Source organism: Odocoileus virginianus, chromosome 5 (assembly GCF_023699985.2).
Source record: "Odocoileus virginianus isolate 20LAN1187 ecotype Illinois chromosome 5, Ovbor_1.2, whole genome shotgun sequence".
NCBI lineage: Eukaryota > Metazoa > Chordata > Mammalia > Artiodactyla > Cervidae > Odocoileus > Odocoileus virginianus.
In genome coordinates this window covers 13,112,247-13,137,036 of record NC_069678.1, presented here as the reverse complement: position 1 = coordinate 13,137,036, position 24,790 = coordinate 13,112,247, and the positions used below count along the sequence as shown (strand labels likewise).

At 51.6% G+C, this 24,790-nt stretch overlaps 1 protein-coding gene and 1 long non-coding RNA gene across 5 annotated transcripts in view; one reads left to right on the top strand and one right to left on the bottom strand.

Moving 5' to 3' along the window:
* BCAN (brevican) overlaps window positions 1-13,619 on the bottom strand; it is a 17,769-nt gene extending 4,150 nt beyond the window's left edge. Inside the window, exons 1-9 of one of the 4 annotated variants that reach the window (XM_070467516.1) lie at window positions 9,985-10,068; window positions 9,681-9,794; window positions 9,379-9,489; window positions 8,323-8,697; window positions 7,846-8,020; window positions 7,420-7,547; window positions 6,427-6,720; window positions 4,252-4,485; window positions 3,046-3,693 (exon numbers count right to left, since the gene is read on the bottom strand). In XM_070467516.1, coding sequence (XP_070323617.1) covers window positions 3,046-3,693; window positions 4,252-4,485; window positions 6,427-6,720; window positions 7,420-7,547; window positions 7,846-8,020; window positions 8,323-8,697; window positions 9,379-9,469 — 1,945 coding nt within the window. In that variant the 5' untranslated portion in view covers window positions 9,470-9,489; window positions 9,681-9,794; window positions 9,985-10,068. Of the gene's footprint in view, window positions 1-3,045; window positions 3,694-4,251; window positions 4,486-6,426; window positions 6,721-7,419; window positions 7,548-7,845; window positions 8,021-8,322; window positions 8,698-9,378; window positions 9,490-9,680; window positions 9,795-9,984; window positions 10,069-13,407 lie in introns of those variants that run through there. The other 3 variants (XM_070467517.1, XM_070467515.1, XM_070467518.1) reach the window with 3 other exon arrangements.
* On the top strand, window positions 12,817-24,790 carry LOC139035150 (uncharacterized). Its single transcript, XR_011487706.1, has 2 exons — window positions 12,817-13,281; window positions 22,353-24,790. It is a non-coding gene; the product is annotated as an uncharacterized lncRNA (long non-coding RNA).

Below are 24,790 nucleotides of genomic sequence, written 5' to 3'. Positions count from 1 at the left end.
CATTGTGCCAGGTCTTAGCCTGATTCTGTGTAGTCTAGACAGGCTGGGTGGAGCTGAAGGAGAGGAGAGTCACCATAGGAACAGTGAGTTGTGACCTGCCCTTTACTGCTTCTGAGACCTGATACTGGGGTGGTCCAGGAGGGAGCCAACCCCCCTTCCTGCTGTCATTGGGCAGAGTCAGGCCCAGAAGCTGTTGGGGGAAGATCCAATATACTTCCCTCACTCTATGCCCTCTCCTTCCCCACTACCCCCAACCCATCCCAGGAATGGAGCTCAGTAACTCCCCCTGTCCTGCAGCGCTGGCTCCACACATTCTCTCAACATCATCCAACCTCTTTGCCTCTCCTCTTATTGCTTCAGACTCTCCCCCCCTCACCAGGCTTCCCTTTCCCCCTCCACTTGGGGCCTCCTGAAGGTTCCCCCAGCCTAGAAACCCCTTCAACTCCTTCCTTCTGGTTCCCTCTCCTCCAGGCAGTCTTCTTGGACTAACACACTACCCTGAAGGCCTGCAATCTGTTATCTAGGTCCAGCTCCATCTGGCTAGGCCATCTGCCTCTTTTTCTGGACTCTCTCAGGATGCTGGGTGGCTGCCCCGACACTGGGCCTGGGTGCTGAAGGGGCTGACAAATTCTACTGATTTCTGTTCCAGATGACCAGGAGACAATGACCTCACAGACTGACAGGACAGGTCAGGGTTCTCAGCCCAGCTTGGGGCGGGACCTTCAGACCATGCCATCCACTCTTAGTGGCCAAGGCCAGTGCCCACAATGCTTCACTCTGGCCTAAGATCCCACTGCCTGGGGCGGGGCAGGGGTGGGGGGGTGGTCAGAGCAGAGGTGGGGGGAGGAGAAGCTGGAGTTGGTTCAAAGAATTTTTCTGGGATGACCGAGCTGTTTTGGGTAAAATGAATCAGCTGTTCCAGCACCACTCCCCCTGTCATCACCTCTTCTGCCAACAGTTTCTTCCAATCTGGTGTTGCTGCCTCCCAAGGCAAAGCAAGGAGGGGAGGTGTTTTACTTAACTCTTTAAGCACCAGGTCCTACAGAAGGTAGGAGTCCTGAACTCCCTTTCATTCCTCACACTTTTCTGCTCCCTCTGTGGTCCTCTCTGCCCAACCCTCCAATCCTGGTGGACAAAGACTCTCAAACTTGGTCTGTGGAGTCCCACCCAAGCCAAAGTTCCCTCTCCCTGGCTGTGAGTAGCAGAACCTGACCAGGAGGGGAGGCTGTGTTGGTGGTGAAGGAACTTCTCAAGACTTTCTGGTATTCCCATCCCCCCATCCCTTTTGGATCAACTATTATACACACTCAGAAAGTTCTCCCTGCCTTCCTGCTACAATAGCGGGCTGGAGGATCACTCACTCGTCCCCCAGATGGGGTAACTAAGACACCATAGATACTTCCAATGGTGCCCCTCTCCCACCAAAGCCCCTTCCCACCCAATGCAGCACTGAACTCCAAGGCCAGCTGGGCAGGGAGCCAGTAGTCAAAATGCATGAGCCCAGGTGTGATGCAGAGACCCTGAGCCTGCCCTGGACCATCTAGAACAGTGGTCCTGGGACTAGGAAGATCCCAGCCTTCTCCAGAGATCTCCATGTGGAAATTCAGCCTTCACTGAATAGGTAGGGCTTCTTGCTCTCAGACCCCAAAACCTAACTTCCCATTCCCCCTCCCTCCACACTTTCCATCTTCCCCTGCTGATTTGTGTCTTCTCCAGCATTAGCAACTTTGAGATCCTTTGGGTTCAGGGAGGGTAAAATAGGGGGTGAGGGTAGTCATTAGCACAGGGGTTAGTGGAGGAGGGAGAGATCATGGGCATGAAAGGGAGACCCTAACCCCCTGTGGATGTTTGCGGGAGGGGGACAGGCTCTTGGGGCACCTGGATGCCAGGGAATGGCCTCCACGCTAGGATGGACTCTTATCTGTCAGTGCTCTGTGCACGGCTCTAGGTGGGAGCCATGAGAATGGATCAGAAATGAATACAAAGGGACATACACACACTCAAGCGTGCACACGCACACACACACATGCACACACTCTGGGCTGCAGAGGTTTCTCCCTGTCAGAAGTGAGGGACTACAACTCCCAGCACTCCCACAGACTGACAAACACTTCTCTGGGGTAACGTGTATAGTCAGATTTGGGATCTCAGGAGACAGGAAGGCAGGCAAAGACAAGCCTGAGGAGAGCATGAAGGAACAGCAAGGGGCTGTTAGACCACTAGACAGGAAAGGGTGCAGGCTGAAGACGGAAAAGGAAGAGGCACAGAGACATACAAAGACCCAGGGAGAGAGACAGAGAGACAGAGATGGAACCACAGAAAGCACCAAAGAGCTACCCAGAACACAAATCCATGGGATGAAAGGGGCGAACAGCTGGGGGTGGAGACAGAGGGTGCCAGAGTTTTGGTTATAAAGCAGTTTAATAGAGATTTATTTCCAAGGCTTGTTTCCATGAAACAGTTGAAAAAAGTACTTCATAGAAGTAGTTGCTTAAGGCTCTGTGGGGATAAGGGCTCTCCTGGACCCCAAAGGTTGAGGGGTGGGAACGGGACTCCAGGCTTCCCTGATACCAGTGGGAGGCAGCTGAAGGGGAGAGGCATACAGGATGGGGAGGGAGCAGCAGGGGATGGGCCTGGGCCTTGAAAAATGCAAAAGGCTACGAGGACTCCCACTGAACAAGGCTGCTCTGTGGGGCCAGTGAGATGTGAGTCACAGGTAGAGAACCGAGGCTAGGAAAAAGCTCCAGGTGGTTGGTGGTGGGGGTGGGGGTCACAGTGAGGATTTCAGAAACAGGGAGAGGTCACAGGGTGGGAATCATGGAGTTGGGGGTTATAGGGTGAGAAGTCAGAGAGCTGGGATGGTAGTCACAAAGTGGGGCATCCAGGATCGGAAGCCTGCAGGTAGAGGTGGGTAGGAGAATGAAGGCAGAGGACGAGAGTCTGGGGCAATGGTGGGTTAAAGGACTATGGGTCAGGTGATCCAGAGCTGCAGGGGGAGGAAGAGGAGGAGGGTAAGGAGGGAGGCTGAGCCTTGGGCAGAGTTACCTGATGAGGGGGCCACGGCCACTCCACCACGGCTGGCGCTGTCAGTGGGCAGCACCGGCTGGGCACGCACTGAAGTCCCTGCTGGGACAGTTCTTCTGGAATTCTCTTCAGAGGGGGTCTCCAGGTCCCTGGTATCCCCAGGGGCCCGTGTCGCTGGAAGCAGGGAAGGGGCATCCTCGGAGCTTCCTGTCTCCTCACTCTCTCCTCGAGGGGCCCCAGAGAGCTCAGGACCCCCAGTCTCCTCCTCTATCTCTCTTGCCCTGACTGGAGTGGAAGGTGGGGGGGATGCCAGGTTCCCCTCCCTAGGAGTGGGCAGGGTCTTGGTGGGTGGTCCAAGGACCCTTGGAGGCCTGGGAGCCTCTGGCTCGTCATACGGGGGTGTTGATGCACCAGGCTGCAGGGCAGCCCTCACTGGAGGGGATGCCTGGGTGAGTGACTCCTCTGGAGCCGGCTCAGTGGGGAGAGGGGCCTCTGGGTCCAGGCTGCTGAGCTCACTGGGCCAGGCCCACAGGGCCTCATCCTCCACCTCGTCCTCTTCCTCCTCCTCTTCTTTCTCTTCTTCACCCCTGTATTTCTCTTCTTGCTCCAACACCTTGCCTTCCTCTTCTGAGGACCCCAGCGGAGGCACAATGGATTGGGTTTCGAATTCTAGGCAAAGCACAGATGATTCAGCACCAGGGACAGCACCCGCCAGAGGACAGGAAGAAGGAAGGGGAAGCGGGGAGAGAAGTGGGGCTGGGAAGGGGGAGCCCTGGGTGAGAGGCGAGAGGCTGCCCTGGGGAGGAATTGACTTTGCTCTGAACCAGAAGAATTTCAACCGGAGATGCAATATTGAGGCAACACTTGAGAAGGCTCTGTGAGGTGTCATTAGTCCAGGAAAACCTGGTGGTTGCATCTCCCTCTACCAGTCTGTTAAAATTCTGTTTATTTTAGATAGATGATGGGGAGGACGGGCCAAAGAAAGGAGGTCCTTCCTTTCCAAAGGGCAGCTCCTTAGTCCAAGCATCTCCAGACCGAGCTATTTGGGAGTGGGCTTTGTTGGAAAGGCAAAGTTTGGGAGAGGGACAGGGGCAGTGCCTTGCACTACTGTGCTGTTGAGAGGGCAGAGCCACGGTGGTGACAACCCCGGCCCCAGCCCAGGCTGGCCCCTTCTGCCTCTAACTTCTTCCAGGTGAAGACACCCCCAGGATGAGAGCTTTGAGTTACCCAGGAGGGTTCTAGGGGCCTCGGCTGGGTCTTCTGGAGTGAAGCTTCCATCACCTCCGTCCTCTATAATGGGCATGGAGTAGATGGCTCCTCGGGACTCGCTTTCCACAGCTTCCTGGGGCAGCTTCAATTCCTCCAGGGTCTCCGTCACTGTGACAATGGCTTCCAGGGCGTCAGAGGCCAGGTCAGAGGCTGGGTTGGTGGCCTCAGGGATGGCAGAAGGCTGGGCAGGGTCTGTGGCAGAAGGAAAGTGCCCATGGAAGGTCAGAGAGGTGGCTCTCCCCCCAACCTATGCCTGCATGTGAGGGCTCTGGGTTAGACTTAGAGATCATGGAATTCTCTTAATTCTCTCTCATCCTCTCTGTGGAGCACTCATGGGGCCCAGGGAGCACTCCAGGACTTCATCACTCATTCCTCAAGCATTAATCAAGTGTCCACTATGTACCACGCCAAGCAATCTCCTGGGCACTGAGGACAGAGTGCAGAGCCAAATAGCATGATTTCTGCCCCTACAGAATTTATTATATTCTAGATACAGATAAGCAAATAAATATACATTATAATTTTACCATCTAAAGAACAATTAAGCAGAGTTAAGAGATTGGAAGTACTACTTTAGATAGACTGGTAAAGAAAGGCTCAGGAGAGAAGTCATCCCTTGGAGACAGAAGGATGAACAGAATGGCCTCAGCACTTTGGGACCCTGGGTTTTGGGCAAGATGTGAGGGATCCCAGTCATTCTAAGACTTCAGAAATGGACAGGGACAGGCTGCCATCACCACAGGAGAGCTGAAGGATAGAGAACAGGAAAGACATTCCATCATCACCACCAGACGATCTCAGTGTTGGGGCAAAAGGGCAAAGGATGAGCAGACCTATCATTTCAGGATCTGCTCTCTTCAAATAACCAGAGTTTTAGAATGAATTGACTTGTCCCTGGGGAAGGGAACCAAGAGCAGAAAACCAATGAAGGGAAGGTGGAATTGGGCTAAGAAAAGCCCTGGGGGCTGTCCTTGCTCAGCCAGACAGGATAGGACAGCATGTCCTGCCTGCCTTTGTCACCTGCTCATACCAGACAAGCAAACCTGTGCCCTAGGCTGCTTCTGTCCCCACGTGCTCCCCACTCTAATCATCCTCTTCCCTAGCCCCTTTCCTGATTCAGTTCCTCCTTTCAATTCTTCCCAGAACAGTGCTTGGCACATAATTATAATCAGTGTTAGCTACTATTATTATAATTATCATCATCACCATTATCCATGTTCCAGTAAGCCTATTCAGATGGACCTGTCTTCCTGTGGACTTGACTTCCCTACTCCGCCCAGCCTCAGGCCAAAGCTGTCTGGAGATCAGTCCCAGTGGAAGTAAAGTTTTTCTCCCCATCTTTCCTCATGCTGGGAGTGAGACATCTTGTCTTCAGTCAGACTGGGGGCTCCCATGGCAGAAGTTGCATCTTCCTCCTTCAGACTGGGGGCTCCCTGAGGGTAAAGACTGTTTCTTCTCCCTCCATTTCTGCCTCCAGCCCTGTACCAGTACTACTGAAGGCTCCCAGCTGGGGCAAGGCTCAGATCTCCATGGCAATGCCTTGCCTCCGTGACTGTCAGTCACCCTTGGCCTGGGCCCTGGGCCTCTCCTCCAGCTCTCAATATAAGACGTGGGCAGGAAGCCGTCTCTACCCAACGATCCTGAAGGATCTGCTCCCTGTGAGGGGTGGGGGATTACGTCTGTCCATCAATATTTGGTGTTAAAGAGTTGATACCTTCAAGCTCAAGCTGAAGGCTCTGGAAACCCCACTGAGGGCTCTGGAGGATATTTGGTTAACTGAAGTGGATCATTCCTTGGATTCAGAGAATGTTGGTCATCTCTGCTCTGTTCATGAGCTGACCAGAGATGGAGATATAATTGGCAGCCCAATAGGGGAGAGGCAGTATTGCAACAGAAAGAACAAGGCAAGAACTACTGATGTGCAGGCAGTTTAGGCAATGCGGAGAAGTGAGCCCTCCTTGAGGCCACACAGACCAAGTCAGGGAGCACAAGCAGAGTTAGAGAGCACCACCCACAGCACCATGAGGCAAATGGCAAAGACCCAGTAGAAACTGGTCAGGGCTGGGGTGGAACTGAGGGCTCGACTCTGCCTGCCTGAGATTGGTCTCAGCCTCTGCAAGGGAGTGGGCTCACCTCGGAAGCAGTAGACGTTGAATCGGCTGTGCTTGTTGGGGAAGCCGGTCTGGTTGGGGAAGAGGAAGAGAGTCTTGACACCAGGGAGGCCCCCACCACAGCGCTGGCTGGGGGTGACGATGGGGTAGCGCACACTGCCATCAGCCAGCCAGCCAGGGCTGCAGCGGTCCAGGCCACCATCCCAGGCTGCATACAGCTGGCCGGTGGTTGCAATCTTAGCACCCCGCTCCTGGCAGTATGTCCGCGCCTCCTCCAGGGTCAGCTTGTCTGGGGGGGCACCCAGGAACAGCTCTCCTGGGGAGGAAGAAGAGGCTGGGTTACCAAGAAGGTAGCTCCTTCCACCCGGGGCTCCCACTGGGACTCTGGGCCTCAGTTTCCTCATCTGTGACATGGAGCCCATGGCCCTACTTCATAGGCTCGAAGTCTTGATAGAACCTTAGGATAAATAATACTGCTCAAAGGAACCAGGCCCAGCTTCCTCATTCTGCAAAGAAGGAAACTGAGGCTCAAAGATGCTAAAAAGTAAAGAGATGTATGGAACCTTCTGGTGGGTCCGATGGTAAAGAATCAGCCTGCAATGCGGGAGACTCGGGTTCGATCCCTGGATCAGGAAGATCCCCTGGAGAAGGGAATGGCAACCCACTCCAGTATTCTTGCTTGGAGAATTCCATGGACAAAGGAGCCTAATAGGCTATAGTGCATGGGGTCGCAAAGAGTCAGACACAACTGAGCCACTAACACTGATTATCCAGCAAAGAGATATACAACAGGTGGCAGCGGAGCCAGACTCAGCCTCCTATCTCAGCCGCCTGTCTGGAGGCTTCGGCCGTGAACCTGTCTCTATGACAGTGTTTGGAGAGAGGGACACTGTTCACCTTATTCCTGGCTGCACACTTAAACACAGTATGATAAGGTCCAGCAGAGGCCCAGGAGGACCTAAGGGGAGCCCTGGAGAGGGGTCCCTTCCCCTGAGAACCTCCCACCCCCAATCACCATTTAGTTCTTCAGCATAACAGTAAACATCATAGAGGTCATCCGGGTCGACCACTCCGTAGTTCCGGACCCCAGGGAAGCCATCCATGTCTCCATAACAGGCCTCTCGTGGCGTCTGGATGGGATACCTGGGGCGGAGGTACAAATGTCTTCACCAGGAGCCGGCCGGTGGTGACCGCCCCCCCCCCCCCCCCCGCCCCCGAATCACATGGCTTTCAGTGCCGCCAAGTGTCTTCTCAGCTCTGCAGAAATGCACCCCCGCCAGCACATGGTCCTAACCCGCCCGCCGCAGACCAACTTCATCTCCCACAGGCAGGGAGCCCTATGTGGCCCGCCTGAGGCAGCAGCCGGCAGCCCCTGGTAGAACCAGAAGCCACAGCCGCCTCAGAAACAACTAGAAGTTCGTGGTCGACAGCCCCCGCACACCTCACGGTCTGGTCGGACAGCCAGCCAGCGTCACACTGTTCATAGCCCCCGAGGTAGGCGGCATAGAGCTGCTCCGGAGTGGCGATTCGGGCTCCGATGCGGGCACAGGCCTCCTGGGCCCCAGCGAAGGAGAAAGCGTAGCGGGCAGAGCCCTCCCGGTAGAGAAAGACGACGCCTGAGGGGCAGAGAGGACCCTGAGGTGGGATCACCCAGCACACTGACTTCCCCCATACCCTCCTTTCACTCCCCTGTAGACAAAGGGTAAAGTCCGGCCTGCACTCACTCTACGGCAGGAGGGACGTAATTTAGGCTGTGGGTAGAGTTTTCCTCCACCTGAAGAAAGAAAGGAGGTAAACTCCCTTTCCAGTTCGGTCTGCGCCTTCTAGGTGTCTGCTTACCACCCCCCCCCCCCCCCCCGCCCCACAGTGGGCTCCCCTCCCCCTCTCCGGGAGCCCCTCTCCGTCTCCGACCTCTCACCTTTGACCTTGACCTCCACAGCGTCGCTGCTGTCGTCGATGCCGTGCTGGACCTCGCAGCGGTAAATGCCTGAGTCGTTGGGCCGCAGCTCGCTCAGCACCAGGGAGACGTCGGTGAGTGACGCCGGGTAGGCAGGCAGTGCCACGCGGAACCGGTAGGCCTCGCTCACCTTGACGCGTAGGCCCCGCGCCACTAGCACCTCGGCCTCCCGGCCGCCGGACAGGAAGGTCCATTTAACCCGCGGGGAGCCCTGCGCGGCCCGGCGGCTCGGCGACGGCCGCAGGTAGTGAACGTGGCATGGGATGGTGAGGGCGCCGCCCAGCACGCCCTGCAGCGGCGCGTCGCCCGCGATGCGCACGCGGAAGGCCCTGTCCTCTGTGGACGGGCGGAGCCGGCTGGAACTTCGCGCTGTGGATCTGCTGCGCCCCATCCCGGGGTTTCTAAGCCCCGCCCCAGGGTCCCGACGCCCCGCCCTCGGATTTTCGTAACCCCGCCCTCCAGGAACTCAAGACTCGGGCCGCGAGTCCTGCAAACTCACCTGTAGGTCCCCCAGGCCCACCCCTCAGGGTCGACAGACTCGTCCACAAAGTCTCTCAGCTAGTTTTCCCCCCAAAGCCTCCCAGTACCACCCTAGGATTCCTGGGCCCCACTCTGGGTCCTCAAACCTCACTCCTGGGTCCTGCAACCCTCTTCTCAAAATTTCCCTAGTCTGTTCCCTTGAGTCCCTTTCTGGATTTCTCCCAGTTCCATCCCTGTTCTGCCTCGAAGGCCCACTCATCGTGCCCGGAGGGTCCCCGGTCCTCCACCCTGGAGACTGACAGCCTTGTACCTAGTGCCCCACCCCAGCCCAGCTCCCCAAATTCCATCACCCTATCAAGGGCCCACAGATCATCGCTGATTTTCAAGTATCCCTGCGTAGGCCCTCCTCCACAATGCTCCCGGTTCCTCCCTGGTCCCTCGAGGCTGACAGAGGTTGCTTAGGGCTGGACAAGAGGCTCCTTCCTACCACAGGGGAGATGTAGGAGACAAACAGTGACCCTGAGTGGGGTTGCTTACCTGAGCTGTCTCCTTCCAGAGCATCAGCCAAGGCCGCAGGGATCCAGGCCAGAACCAGGGTTGCCAGGAGGGGCAGGAACAGTGGGGCCATGCTACAGGATGAGGGAGGGACTGGAGGAGGAGAGATGGGGTTAGACCTCAGGATGGGCTTCTGACTCCCCACTGCATCCACACGGATCATACATATCCTGACTCCAGGAGCCCACTGTCCCCACCTCACTATTTATTAACACCACTTCTGATCCCCGTCTCCCCCCAGGGGATTCTTATTCAGAACCAAGACCTGGGTGCTGTCAGCTCACCGTGTGACTTCAGGCAAGTTCTTTATTCTCATTAAGCGTTTATTTTCTTACTTGTAAAGGAGAACCATTACTACCACTTCACAGGTTGTGATGAGGATATGTGCTTTGAGAATGCTTTTCATCGAAAAAGAAAAACAACAAAAACAAGTAAACCCTGCATAGAGTAAGAGCTCAATAAATGCTTACGGCATATAGCATAATGGCAGATGCTATTATGCTTAGAGTCCTCTCTGTCCTTCCCAGGGCCAGACTTCTTTGAACCCTCCTCCTCCCACAATACCCACCCAACCTTTCCTTCCTGTACCTTCCTCCCTGAGTACTCTACCCACCTAGCTTCCTCCAGGAAGAGTTCCTAGACTAAACCCAGGCAATATACAGCTTCTCTCCAGTCTAACCCCTCCTTGACCTCCTCCCTCTACACTGCACCATTACTTATAAGGCAACTCTTCTCTTTACCCCCCAGCATCCTCCACCCCCTCCTCCTTGGCTGCCTTCTCTCTCCTTCCCAGCCTTTCCTTTCTGCCTGGCACGGGCTTTCCCACCGGATCTCCTGGCTCAGAAACCAGCTGGGACAAAGCCCCTGTCTCTGCTAGTCTGGCCTCCATCCAGCCTCTTCCTCCCCCAACTCCAGCACCAGGCTAAGGGGGATGTGTGAGAATAAATGAGAGGGACCATTTCCCATCTACTCTTGGCCATCAGAAGCTCTGAAAACTCAGACTGTTCCTCCAAAGATCTCAAGGCACTTATTACACTCTCATAATGGATGGATGGGGGCGGGACATTGAGAAAGGGGCTCAGAGAGGGATAGGGTTGAAACTGAGTCCCCAGTGAAACCAAGTCAAGTACCAGGCCAGTGTGCCCCAAGGAGGGAAGGCTGCAGAGCCAACTTCATTTTTAATGGTTGGCCTAGCCTCAAAAGAGCATGGAGTCCCAAACTGCCATGGAATAGGCCAGGGGTGCAGCAGGAGAGATGAAGCTTAGACTACAAGCAAGACTTCCTAGACATCAGGCTTCTTCCCACCGGCTACTCCCATCTTCCCTGACCAATCAGGCTCTGCCCTTGTATATATATCCCATTTCCTGAGGCTGAGCTGATAGGAAATCACCCTCTTCTCCCAGATCCTCCCAAAGATCCCAGATCCTCCTAAGGACACCTCCCCACCACTGTGATCTCCGTTTTCCCCAGTGTGGCTGGGCATCGTTTCCTTGGGGTCAGAGGTGGGGGTGGAATGGCAGGAGCCAGATACCCAGAGCCTCTCTTTGACCTTTGAGAAGGAGGAGGTTCTTGTTGGGACCCAATCAGAGGATGCTGGGAGCAGCTCTGGGCATGGGAGCACTTGAGAGGACTGCTTTCTGGGGTTGGAGTGGGGACCATTTGGCATGAACAGTCAGTGCCTGCCGGGTGCTTGGGAGACTGTTTTGCCATGCCTTTGAGCTGTGCCAGGTCCTGAGCTAGGCCCCTCTCTGGCGCCTTCCCTCCCCTCTCCCTGGGCTAGAGCTGGAGCTACTCACAGCTCTTTGACGGGCGGCCCAGAAACCCATATAGTTGGAGCCACTCTGGGACCAACACCCTAGAACCTCCTTTCAACCCTGTTATGTAGGTGGGGGAATGAAGGGAGAAAGTCTGAAGCTGATGAGGACCTGGATGCCCTGAATCATGGAGTATATCCCACCCCTACCTCCAGGCTGGGAGTCACTGATTAGCAAGGGCAAGAGGTGGCCTTGATTGTGTGATTCTCAGGAGCAGAGAGTTCTACACACCTCCCACCCCCTCACCAGTCCCACTAAGCTTGGGCCTCAGCCCCTTCCTGGAATAGCTAGGAGTCCTGAAAAAACTTAAGCATCCCCACTTTTGGTCCCAGACTTAGACTCAGGGATCCAAGCCTTAGTCTCCATCCCACACATCCTCCCACCTCTGTTCCATCTTCTCATCCTCCAGAGCTGGACACACCACTCCATCTCTAACCTCAGGAGCTCAGCAGTCTTCCTGTCCCTTCCCCTGATGCCACACCGCTCCTCCGCTCCAGCTTCTGGATTTCTGCCCTTGTTTTGAGTTTCCCCAGCTGTTTGGGAAACTTCCCTCATGTTACATTACCATTCCTGTCTGACTATGGATGTCTATCCCCTCACAGGCTTCATACACCCAGTCCACAGAGAATCAAGACCAGGCTATGGGTGCTGTGTGTGTGCACCCAACGCCCACCATCTCCATGCTGAATGTCCCCCGGCTGGCGGTTCAAGGTCTGCCCCACAGGAACTGAGCTCCAGTGCTCAGCAGAGTCAGCAGGAATGCACAGGAAGCCAGAACTTTGGTCACCTCAGGAGGGAAGCTTTCTGCTATCCCTTTTGAGGCCATGTGAGGGGTAACAGGAACCTACACAGTATCAATGAGGCCTTAACAGGGCCTACAGGAGTAATTGCAGTTTTTGTAAAAAATAGGCCTATTTATTGGAAGCACAACTAATAATATGATTAGCAACATCACCAGCTGAGCTATTGTGTAGTATAAAATCTGAATTGTGGGTGATGCTGTTATCAACGGCAAAGTTAGCCATGACAATACAGGCACTGGTAATACTTGGGGAGGGTCTGTGGGTAACAGTGTCCCTTGATCTCACTGGTATTATCTGGAATAGGAATAACACAGATACTAATGGTGCTAATAAAATTGATGGCAAATCTAAGTCCTGTTAGAACCCAGTGGGCTGAGCTATTCCGATAGGAAGGGAGTATGGAAGTACTTGACACGGGTAGGGGGTGCTTCCCAGCCCAACAGCAGTGCTAGGAAGGAAAACAGGAGTGGTAACTGGAATTCCAGCTGACAGTTTCTGACCATCTACCTGAGCCAGGCCTCTTAACTAAATGCTTCCCATGTATGCCTGTTTGCGTGCTAAGTTGTTTCCAGTCCTGTCTGACTCTTTGTGACCCCATGGACTGCAGCCTGCCTGGCTCCTCTGTCCATGGGATTCTCCAGGCAAGAATTTTGGAGCGGCTTGCCATGCCCTCCTCCAGGGGATCTTCCCCACCCAGGGATCGAACCTTTCTCTCTTATGTCTCCTGCATTGGCAGGCGAGTTCTTTACCACTAGTGCCACCTGGGAAGTCTTTTCCATGTATAACCTCAACTTTAAGAAAAATACTCTTTAGGCATTACATCAATGAGGAATCCGAGGTTCAGGGAGGTCAACTAACTTGCCCAAGGTCACTTAGCAAGTAAGTTGGGATTCCATTTCGAGTGGGTGCCAGGACCACCCAATACAGAGGCTCCTGTCGGCTGTCGCGCGAGCTGCCAGGAGGTACCCCTAGGGTGGCCCGCCTCGGCTCCTCCCGCGCTGCTGCCTGCACCGTGGGTACCCAGCGGCGGGGGAAGAAGGTCGGAAATCTCGGCCGCGGTGCTGGGACTGGAGCCCGCAGCAGGGAAGACGCGAGAACCCAGAGGGGCGTTCCCATGAGCCTGCAGAGTCGAGGGGGCTGCGGGTTAGACTGCAAGCAGCAATGGGGGCGCCAGCGGCAGAGCTGGAGATGGCAGGATGGCAGCAGGGGCAGTGGGCGCTCCGAGCTGGCCGGCAGCGGACCTCGCCGAGGAGTCAGGGGTCTGCGGGGTGAGTGCGCCGGGGCCGCGGGAGGCAAAGGCTGAGGGGTCGGGGGCGCGGACCACAGGGCAGCCTCCGGGAGCGCCCTTCTCTCTCCCTCCCATGCCTGGCAGGCCGGGATGCCGTCACACTCACCTACCGGCAGGCAACTGAGGACCGGGGTGGGGGTGCGGCACCCGCGAAGTTTGCCGCCTCCTCTGGGGGTCTCCTCTGGGTCCACGGCTCGGTCCTGCAGCTGCAGCCGAGACTGCGGCGAGGACTGCGCGGGCGCGAGGAGAGGCTGGGCCCGCAGGACGCTCGGAAGAGGGCGCCGGGCCGCCGGGCGCCGCACAAAACCCCCTTTCTTTCCCCCCGCCCCCGCCCCGCCCTTCCTCGAGGCCGCCCCTGCCCCCAGGCTGGGAACGCAGGGGGCTCGGAAAGATCACGCGACCCGCTGCCTTCTCTGCATCGGTTCCCGGCGGCGGCAGCCGCGAGAGCAAGGACGAGCGAAGTAGGACATCGTCCTGGGGATGAGAAGCCGGAGACTTGGAGTAGGGAGAGAGGGAGGGAAGGCAGAAGGGGCGGGCAGGGAGCGCTCGCGATCTACAGGATGATGTTGCAGCTGGAGGGATGGAAGTTAGACTGTCGGAGGGACTTCCCGTTTATCAGGGGGAGAGGAGGAGGGACTCAGCCAGTAGAGAAAAGGATGAAGGGAGAATGGGAGGGAGGCTGTGCTCCTGGAAAGACATCACACGTATAAGTGGGGGAGGGAATCTCTTTTTTGGAGGCAGGATCAGGTGCAAGTGACCTTAACCACCTCCCTGGAGAAAGCTCTGATTGGGTTTTGTTCTCCGTGATGCTCCCACTCCCTGCACAGAGGAGGAGCTGACTTTGCAGCTGGAGGGATGGAGGTTAGGCAGCAGATTCATGGGTTAAGGAAAGCAAGTCAGGACCTCTCCAGACATGGAGGAGGGGACGTGGCACTGTGAGCGGACATTACTGGTCATGCAAACCAATGTGCAAAATGCAGGCGTTGCTGGGAGCCCAGAGGGCCCACAGGCCGGAGCTGTCGCTGATGAATGCACAGCCTGGTGCCAGGGGGTGGGCCTTGAGAGCTGCCCAGCGGCTGGGGACTCCTCAGCGCCCAGAATACCAATGACACCCCCTCTACAGCTCCAGAGCCTCTGCTTCCCTCTTCTTTCCCAGGCTCTCTCTCCCCTTCCCTCCTCCCTCCTGGGATTCCAGGCAAAGTCCATGATACAGACTGCAGGCGGGATAGCCAGATGCCTGGATTCTGTCCCTTGGATACCAGGGATGGCATCGAGGATAGATTGTCAGGGGCTTTGATCCCCACAAACTCCAGCAGCACCTCCAAAATATCCCAAGGAAAATGGGTTGCCTGTAATGCAAATGCAACCTCAAGGCAGGTCCCTTGCCCATCCAAGTTGCTTCTGTATGGGATTCTGGACTGCACTCCATTGGATGCCCCGACTGCCCCACTCATCACTGCCTGGGCTGCCATTCTCTGTGCTGTGGACTTGGCTCCAACGGTCTTGAGAAACTCACAGAACAAACAAACAAACAAAAAACCCTCAAACAGAAAACCCTCCTCTCCAAATCCTTGAGGACCTAAAAGGTATTATTCTAGCCCTTCCCCAAAGCCCCATCTCCTGTAGAGACAGGGCAAGAGAACCAGGCAGTAGCGGGTTGTAAGGTCCCTCAGTAAGAGACACGCCCCAGATAGGGATGCAAAACTGATGGGGACACGGCAAGGTGCCTGGGGAATCTGGGGAGAAAGAAACCTCAGTTCATCCATTTCATTAAACAAATACGAACTGAATGTCCACTATGGACCAGGCACTATTTTAGGTCTTGGGAATGCTGTCCCATGTTTTCTAGTGGAGAGGAGGGCATCTGAGAAGGCCTCTGGGAACAGATCTGGGCAGCACCTGGGTAGTCCTGGGACTTCCTTTTGGTCTCCTCAGACCTTGCATCCCCGAGCTGAGAGACAGTCTCAGCATTGGTGCCTGCATCCAGCCTAACCCCCACTCAGGCTCATCTCCACATGGGGCTTGATGGAGCTTGAGCACAGTCAGGCAGAGCCAGGCAACTGAGTGGCTGAAATTCAATTCCCGGTGGTGGCTCACATGTAACCACAATTCTTGCCCTGGGGAAACCTGGCTGTGACCAGAGAAGGCAGAGAAAGTGACCTTCCTCGCCACCTACCCTTGTGACTAGAAATGTGGGCACACATTTTGGTGCCCTGGAGGAGTCCAACCTCCAGCAGCACCTGGGTCTGGACAAGGGCTGGAACCAGACAATCTGTTCCAAGAGGCAGACCCCTGGTGGGAAACCAGACCTGGTGAGAGAACAGTCGGCCACTGCTGTAAAGATCTTGATGAGAGCAGCACTCCAGAGTCATGCGACTGAGGTCAAACTCCTGTACCACCGTTTGCAGTGAAATCTTGGAAAGGCCTTAGTTTCTGTGGAACATTTCTTCTTGTGTACAACAGGCTGAATAGTATGTAGTGCACTGGGTAATATCTACTACACGGGATGGGTAAGGGAGGCACCTGACCCATAGCTTAGGCTCAGCAAAATCTAATTTTTTTTTTCTTTTTTAATTGAAGTAGACTCATTTTACAGTATTGTGTTAGTTTCAGGTGCATAGCAACACAATCTAAAATCTAATTATTTTCCTTTACTAGTCACACACACAAACTGTAATCTGCACCAGATCTCCTGGCCAGGAGGTCAGAGGGCCATTCCCCTGCGAATGGGGTAGAGAGCTCATTATTTGAGAGAGGAGTCCTTTCCCAGGGGAGGAAATGTGCACCCTCCCAAGACTTTCCATTATTTCCAGATGTGAAAATTCATACCAAAGTCTAACCTTGCCCTTGATCTGGCAATTTTTGATCAGGGACTTTCTTTAACTGCATCTTGAGCCATGGCCATGGGACAACTGTCCCCCACCCGCTCCGCACCTACTGCCCATTTCTATCCTCTTTCTGAGAAGAGATGAGAACCAGGACTTCCCCTTCTAGGAAGGGGAAGAGAGGGATCCTCAGGGACTGACTGGAAGCAAACAGGATTAATGGAAGCAGGAAGACTGAAAGTCAGTTTTCAAGTAGAACTTTCTGCCCCAGTAACAGGAGGAGCATGTCTCCGGTAACCTTAGTATCTTCTGATGAGGAAACTGAGACCGGAGTGGTGAAGTAACTGTTAGGGTCACAGGGCATGTACCTGACTTGACCAAAATCAAGTCTCCAGACTCCCAGGCCCGGGTTCTTGCCAGAAACTGCAGCTGTCTCTCTCAGGGGAGGGAAAATGGGGGAGGTAGAGAGAAGTGAGTCCCATGTGCAATCCAGCTGGCTGTCTCCCAGCCTCCTGGACCCTGGAGAGTTTTCTAGTCTCTCTGGATGAGAACAAGCAATCTCCAGACCACTCCCCCCACCCGCACCCCACCAATATCTTCCATCCAGGACAAAGCTGAGGCCATGACCCAAGTTCAGGAAACATAATCTCCCCTCTCCTCTCCAAGTTCTAGCATCTCAACTCCCCCCATCTCCTGTTAGCCCTGGGCCTTCCTCACTGGACTGTCAATCGCAGTCACAGTGGCTACTGAGAGAGCTTGTCCTTCCAGCTTCTTGAACACCTGCCCCCACTTACCCAGACTTGAGGGTGGGGGCCCAAGCAGCTTGGTTCCTCTCTGAGGCCCTGCACATTGCTCGGGCACCTGGATCCTGTGCCATGGGGACATGGGAGTGGGGCTGAGACGGGGGACGGACACAGTGCTGAAGGCTGGCACAGCTGTGTTTGGAGAATAGGGGCTTTGATAGCTTCTGAAAAGGGCCAGGAAGCACGGGACCCCAGCCCTAGCGAGGGAGGGCACAGGAATGGGCTCCTGAGGGCTCCTGCAGCTGACTGTGGCTGGGAGGGGAAGTAGGGTGGTGGGGAGACAGCGCGGGGACCTGCAAGCTGACGACGCTGTGGGAGAGGCCCTGCGACGTGAGCAGGAGCCAGTTGTCCCCCTGAGCTGGCGGAGCCTCGCTTTGAGGGCTGCAGACTCGTGTTCAGAGGACACCACAGCTGAAGGAACTGGAAGCCTCAACCCTGAGTACTTCCAAACCTAATTCTCGAAAAAAAAATCCATGCCATTTGCAGGCTCCCCACTGCCCCTCTCCCACCCCTGATGGGGAGAGACAGCTCACTTTTTCTATTCTGGGGCAGGTAGGTACTCTCTGAGTCTCAGTTTCTTCACTTTTAAAATGGTAATAACATTTTATTTTATGGTTTTAGTGTTGGAACCATATAAATGCTTTATATAATTAGAACAAACAAATTAAACTGGAAGGAATTAATTTTAAATTAAAGTAAATGGAGGAAAAGTGATGCAATCCCTAAAATTTTAAAACAAAATGAAGCAAATGCACCTAATTATGTATATGAAGTTGGAGGTAAAACTGCATAGAAGAATTTTCTTTCAAGTGATTATAACACTCAGCATTTTCTGTAGATCCCCAGGAACAAAAAGAACCATGGAGATATCTTACTGTTGGCATTATTATTTTGAAAAGTGCTATTTATGGTGATAAAGCAAACAAGTAATTATAGTAATGGTGTTCAGAAATAAGATTTTCAGTGTAAGAAAAGGAAAATTAAGCAAAAGCTGCTCATCTTAAAACCGAATTGAAAGAAAAAAAACCGAATTGAAAATAACAGCATGAGCTCATGATTTACATATCTATCTTCTGAGAGAAGTCTCCTGAAAAGACTCAGAAGCAATGACAAATCAATAACAGTGAATACCTCTTATGTCCAGACTATGGTCTCTAAATAGTACTTTTCACTAAAAGGAACTCTTTGGAGAAATTCCAGGTCTGGGGCAGGAGAGTTTGTTATACTTGAGAATAAGGAAGTTATAGGGCTCAGGTCAAGTTCATGTGAAAAGGAGCCAGTAGCCAGCTTGAGAAGATTCCCACTGGCCAGAGACGAAACAACATGGGCACTAAGTTGAAATGGCTGGAAGAGATAGAGACACGTGAAACGGATAGAGTCTGTGAGTTTATAATGATACTGCAAAATAGGATCACTGGTCACCTTTGGATAGTGATAAGACATCAACTCAATTTTTAAAATGAACAGGGTACAGCAGATCCTGTTGGTGGCCCCATCCGTCTGCCCTTTGCAACCACCTTGATAGGCCAAAGACTGCTGACTGCCTAAGGATTAGTTTCTGATGCGCAGGTACGCCTGGCTAAGTGCATCGCAAGTCAGAATGGCCCTGGCAACCGCCCTCCTTCAGCGACAGAGGGCGAGCTGACAGACTAAAAGCCAGCCCCTTGCATCTCAGGAAGGAACACTGTGAGGCAGGTTCCTCCCAGAGCTCCCAGCAGCTGTGAGCTTCAGCTGCCCTCAGTCATCACCTGCCCAATTGTATTTACTTAATTATTAACTGGATTCCTCCCCTTCCTACTAAGGTTTCCCTTTCCTATTAAGGTCTGGGAATTTCCAGAACCCTGAGTCCTGAGCACGCATGGGTGGGCACAGCTCCAACCCAGTGGTGCGTTTGTGACTGGGTGTGAGTACATGCAGAGACAGGAGAAAGCCGTGTGAGCCGGAGGCCTGGCCCCACATAACCTATCTCTGCTGCACCCCTGCCTCTCTCTCAGCTCACCCGATCACCTTGTGTGGTTTGTCTGTGATTAGAATTCAGAGGAGCAGAAAACCAATACCTGGATCATGGCTGGGTCACTGTGACATATTGATGGGAGCTGAACACGGGCTGTCACCACACTGCAGCCCCACCCATGGGTGGCCCTGAAAGACGGTGGTGAGGGAATATCCTCCCAGGGGGTTGTTTCAAGCGGTACACTGGTCATCTACTTTGCAGGGAGAGAGGTAACTTGAAGGAAGTATCTACACAGACTCTTGAGCATGGCAAATGGCTTGTTGGTTGATCAGGCCAAGAGAGGGCAAGACTGGAAGGTTGGCGGTAAGGAAGTCTAGGCAAGAGCCACAATGGATGGACCTACAGGAGTGGGCATTGTGTCTGATGGCCGTTCCATCTAAGGGCATTCACTGCAGAGGAGACATTGAAGAGCTAGGCGGACAGAAGGACTCCAGTAGATAACAGCCAGCCTTTGTCCTCCACCATGCCAGGGCTTGCACAATGGGCCTGTGAATGGAGTAACTGTGGTGATGAATATGGAGACTAGATAAGGGCTCACCAGCATGGGCTCCCTGTCACCAAGGCTGATCTAGCTGCTGCCAATGCTGGATGTTCAGCCTGTCAGCAGCAGAGACAGATGTTAGCTCAACATGGTACCATCCCTCAAGGACGCCAACCACCACTAGGGAGCATAATGATTACAGCATACCTCTTTCAGTCTGGAGGTGCGGAGCAGTTACTCCTTACTGGGATTAATGCATATTCTGGATATGGACTTGTTTTTCCTGCCCAAGTACCTTGGCCATCACCAATATCTATATCCAAGAACATAAAGGAAAGGGTTTATCCATATGAGACGCCATGTAGTATCACCTCCAACCAAGGGCGTCTACTTACAGTGAAGTAAATGTGCCAGTGGGCACAGGATCACAGGGTTCACTGACCCTACAGTATACAACATCTCTTTGAAACTGCCAACCTAATAGTACATTGGTGTGGTCAGCTTGGGGAAAATGTCCTCTGGCGTTGGGGTACTGGCTTTACAATGAAGTATATGTATTTTGAACCAGTGGCCATTACATGGTGCTGTGTCCCAGTTTGCTAGAAATCATGGGTACAGGAACCAGGATATGGAGAAAGCAATACCCCCTCACCACTGACCCACTTAGGGAATTTGTGCCTCCTGTCCCTGTAAATTTAAGCTCTGTAGGATTAGCAGTCCTAGTTCCTAGGGCAAGAGATGCAACTACCAGGTGTCACAGGAAGGGTATCACTAAACTGAGGGCTGTAGCAGCTTCCGGGTCAGGTTGGACACCTCATGCCAACTGACCAGTAAGCAAAGAAAGAATTCTATTGGCAAAGATGCTTGATCTTGATTATTGCATGTCCAGTGGTAATCACGAATAGGCAGTTCCAGCAATGTTGGCCTGTTAAGGGCATGATAATGAAAGACTGAGGCCTTCGGGGATGAAGGTCAGGGTTTTTCCATTGTTAAAGCCTCATAGACCAACAGAATGAATGGTAGAGGAGGGAGATGTTGAATATTGATTACATCCTTCAAACCAACTGCAGAAGCTGTTTGTCCCACTAACCCTCCTGTTGTAAGACTTTCTTTTTAAAAAATTGTATGACCACACCACAGGGCTTGTAGGATTTTAGTTTCCCTACCAGAGATTGAACCTGGGCCCTAACAATGAAAGCACTGAGTCCTAACCACTAGACTGCCAGAAGAATTCCCAATACTCTCTTTTTAAAGAGTTAGAAATTGTGATCAGCTACCACCTTGAGGAATCAGTGAAGGAACAAAGTGATCTTGTTATGGAGACACAAATGGGTCTGAACAGTGCAAAGGGTGGAGCGTGGCTGTGGATATCCTTCGCATTCATCCCTGGAGAGGAAGGCTTCTGGGAGAGCATCTGTGACTCTACCTGGGGGTGTTTTCTTCTGGCTGTGGGAGCCTGCCTGTGCTCAGGGCTAGCCAGGAATGCAAACGGGTTAATGCTCCCAGAAGCAGCCCTCAACTTTCAGACAGGAAGTTGACCAGTAATACAATAAGTCCTCTACATACAAATGAGTTCCATTTGGAGAGCACTTCATAAGTCCAATTTGGTCATAAGTCCAGCAAAGTTAGCCTAGGTACCCAACTAACACAATCGGTTATATGGTACTGTATTGTAATAGGTTTATAATACACACTAATTATATGTACATAACAAACAAACACAAAAAATAAAGGTAACATTTTTAACTTTATAGGACAGCACCTTGAAAAGTACAGTAGTACAATACAACAGCTAGCATACAGGGGCTGGCATCAAGTGAACAGGCAAGAGGAATTATTGACTGGAGAAGGGAGAGGAGGTGGGAGATGGTAAAGCTGAAAGACTGTCAGCAATAGGAGACAGAGGGCAAGCCACAGTTTCACTCTCACTGACGTTGATGGCATGGGTTCTGGTTCCTCTATGGTGTCAAGTCTATCTACCCTCTTGAAACAACAATCCAGTGATGAATGTTTGCATTTGAAAGCTTACAACTTGAAGGTTCGTATCTGGAGACTGACTGTACTTTAGTTTCTTTGCCCCTCAGGTGGTATTTCCTGAGACAGGTTCTATACCGCCTTCCAGAATTCCCAAGCAGGATTCATCCCCAGTTGCTCCACCAGCTCTATCACAATTTTTCATCAGCTTTCTCCCCTTTCCTGTCTCTCTTTTTCAGTCTTCTACCAGTGCCCCTTGGCATGACCTCCCAGATAAACTCCTTGCACTCAAAGTCCTGACTCACATCTACTTTTAGGGAACCCTGTTGTCTTAGTCAGTTCAGGCTGCTAAAACAAATTACCATAGCTGGGGTGACTTAAATGCCTCACAGTACTGGAGGCCAGCATATCTGGTGTCTGGTGAGGGCCTGCTTCCTGGTTTGCAGACAACTGTCTTCTCATTGTATTCTCACATGGCTGACAGCAGAGAGAGGAAACAAGCTCTCCCAAGTCTCTTCTTATAAGGGCACTAATCTCATCATAAGGGCTCCATCCTCATGACCTCATTATCTCCCAAAGGTCCCATCTCCAAATACCAGAACATTCAGGATTGGGATTTTAACACAGGAATTTTTTGGAGCAGGGAGACACAAACATTCACTCCATAACACCTATCTAAGACAAATGGAAGAGAGTCAAACATTTAAAAATGTTTATTTACTTGTTGCAGTGTGCAGGCTCAGCAGTTGAGGCACGTGGTGCGGTGCGAGGGTTTTAGTTGCTCCCACAGCACGTGGGATCTTAGTTCCCTGACCAGGGATCGAACCCGCATCCTCTGCATTAGAAGGCAGATTCTTAACCACTGGACCGCCAGGAAAGGCCTGAGAATACCCTCCTGAGTGGCTTATCTGTCAGGTTAACAAAATAGTCAGTAAGGGACGTTTTTCTTTACAGACCATTCACGGCCGACAAGCGGAAGTCACCAGGGAAGCCCAGAGATTTCAGCGATGCAGCCAAAAGAGCCCAGGAGTGCCACCCGCCCCCAGAAGACAAAAGAGACAAGAGAGAATTCTCAGCGCCTCCAGAGGGAGTGAGACACTGCTAACACCGTTAGTTTGGACTTCTGGCCTCCAGACTGTTGTTAAGACAACACTTCTGTTGTCTTAGGCCACCAAGTCTGTGGTGGTTTGCTACAGCAACCATAGGAAACTAATACAGTGAAGAACTTTATAATGAATGGGTCAGACTCACACTACCTGAATTTACTGATCAATCTTAGCATCACTATACTAGTCCAACAACCAGACACCATGTGCCTCCTGATGTGATGAAGGAGGAAGTACACAGTTGTTCAGTTGCTACATCGTGTCTGACTCTGCGACACCATGGACTGCAGCATGCCAGTTATCACTTACGAAATATTCCTGGGGAAAAGAGTGAATTTAAGCTTAATCAAACTTCCAAATATAATTACAGGGGGTGGAGGAATATATTTAATGACACTTCAAGGATACACTCAGCCAGATCCAGAATGTGGGAAACTTGACAGGAAAGTGACCTCGTTTCATAAACAAGCAAACAAGATGGCATAGAAAAAAATGAAAGAGGAAGAAGTGTTATGGTTTAAAAGATACTTAACCAAAAACAAATCAAATGCAATGTAGATCCTGGTTTGAGCAAATAAACTATAAAGTTTATATATAAACTTTATATATATATACTTTATAAAGTACATATAAACTATAAAGTTTATATATAAATATAGTTATTTTTTTAGACATTCAGAAGAAAGTTATTATGAACTAAATATTAGATGACATTAACTTAATTTTATTGAGGAATATGTTAGTAGAATTATGATTTTTAAGTCACCATATATTAGAAATACAAACTGAGTATTTACAGGTGAAATGATATGCTGTTTAATACTTGCTTTAAAATACTCCAGCAAAAAGCAAACACAAATGAGAGGACTCAAGAGATAAGAATTTTTAAATCATCAAACTGGAAGATGGAGTCATTTGTTATTCTATTCTCTCTATTTTGTGTGTGTTTTAAATTGTCTATAACAAAAAGATAATAGCAATAGCAATATGAAGAGTAGTTGTAGAATTCATGGTTATATATTTTAATGGGCAAAGAAACAAAGCTTTGAAGCAAATGAAAACCTTCTCCCATGACCATTTCTCATATACTGAAGAAAAGCTATCTTCTTACAGTCTGAGTTGCGAGGCCTCAGATACTGACTTTCTGGAACTCTCACTACATAATGGGCCAGAACTTAGAAACCTAGAAGAATAAGGGAGTGAGTGACTATCAGTATGTCCCAGAATTTAGACTGCCCTCCTTGCTGCTGGTGGTAGACATGGGTGCTGTTTCTGTTCACCAGGTATTTCCAATTCTTTTAGGCCCCCTTGTGGTGGAGCCAGGCCCTGTGACTAGGTCTGGAGAATGAGTTGTAGACAAGACCGGTGTCCCTGGGACCTGTAGCTTTTAATTGCTTGTATAAGACCCTCTAGAGCTCTTTTATTTTTCCTTCTGGTATGGTGATTGATGGCATATGACATGGTGGCTTCTCTATCAATCCAGATAGATACCTGAATGACTAAAATGAGAAGAGTCCACTTGTTGACCACAACGAACTTGTGGCCCAATTAAGAAATAAATCTTTACGTTTTAAACCACTGAGATTAGGGGGTTGTTTGTTATCAAAGCATAATTTAGCTCATCCTGACTAACCACTGCTGTACAGCGACCAATCCCACAGGCTACCTGGTAAGAACTTGAATAATAATTATTATTGTTATTCTGTTACCATCATTATTACTCATTAATTATTAAAGGTACCACTTACTGAGTGCCTCCTATGTGTATCATGCATGTATACCCAGTCCATGCATTGTCTCAGTTATTGCTCACAACAAATTCAGGAGGCAGTTATCATTATCCCATGACCAAGATGAGAAAATCAAAGCTTAAGAACTGTCACAAATATTTCATTTGCTATATGACAATTATTGAAGATGATATTCATTCAATCATTCTTTGTCCCTCATATAAAGCCCCATGGGATCAATTCTCTTTATCAATGATTGCAAGAATCCTCTTGGGAAGCCATTTTACAACATGGATCAAGCATCACCGAAAATTCATACTCAAAAAAAAAGAAAGAAAGCTCTACCCTTTGCTCCAGTCCTGATTATTCTCTAGCCCAGGCTTTCTGTGGTGTAGTTAGATTGCTTGAACAGGGAATTTCCTAGCAGTCCAGTAGCTAGGGCTCGCCACTGTTCACTGCCTGGATGGTGGGGGAACTGTGGCACGGCTCAAAAAGAAAAAATTGCTTAAACGGAAATAAGTAAATAAAATACACAATATGCGTTAAGGAAAATGAA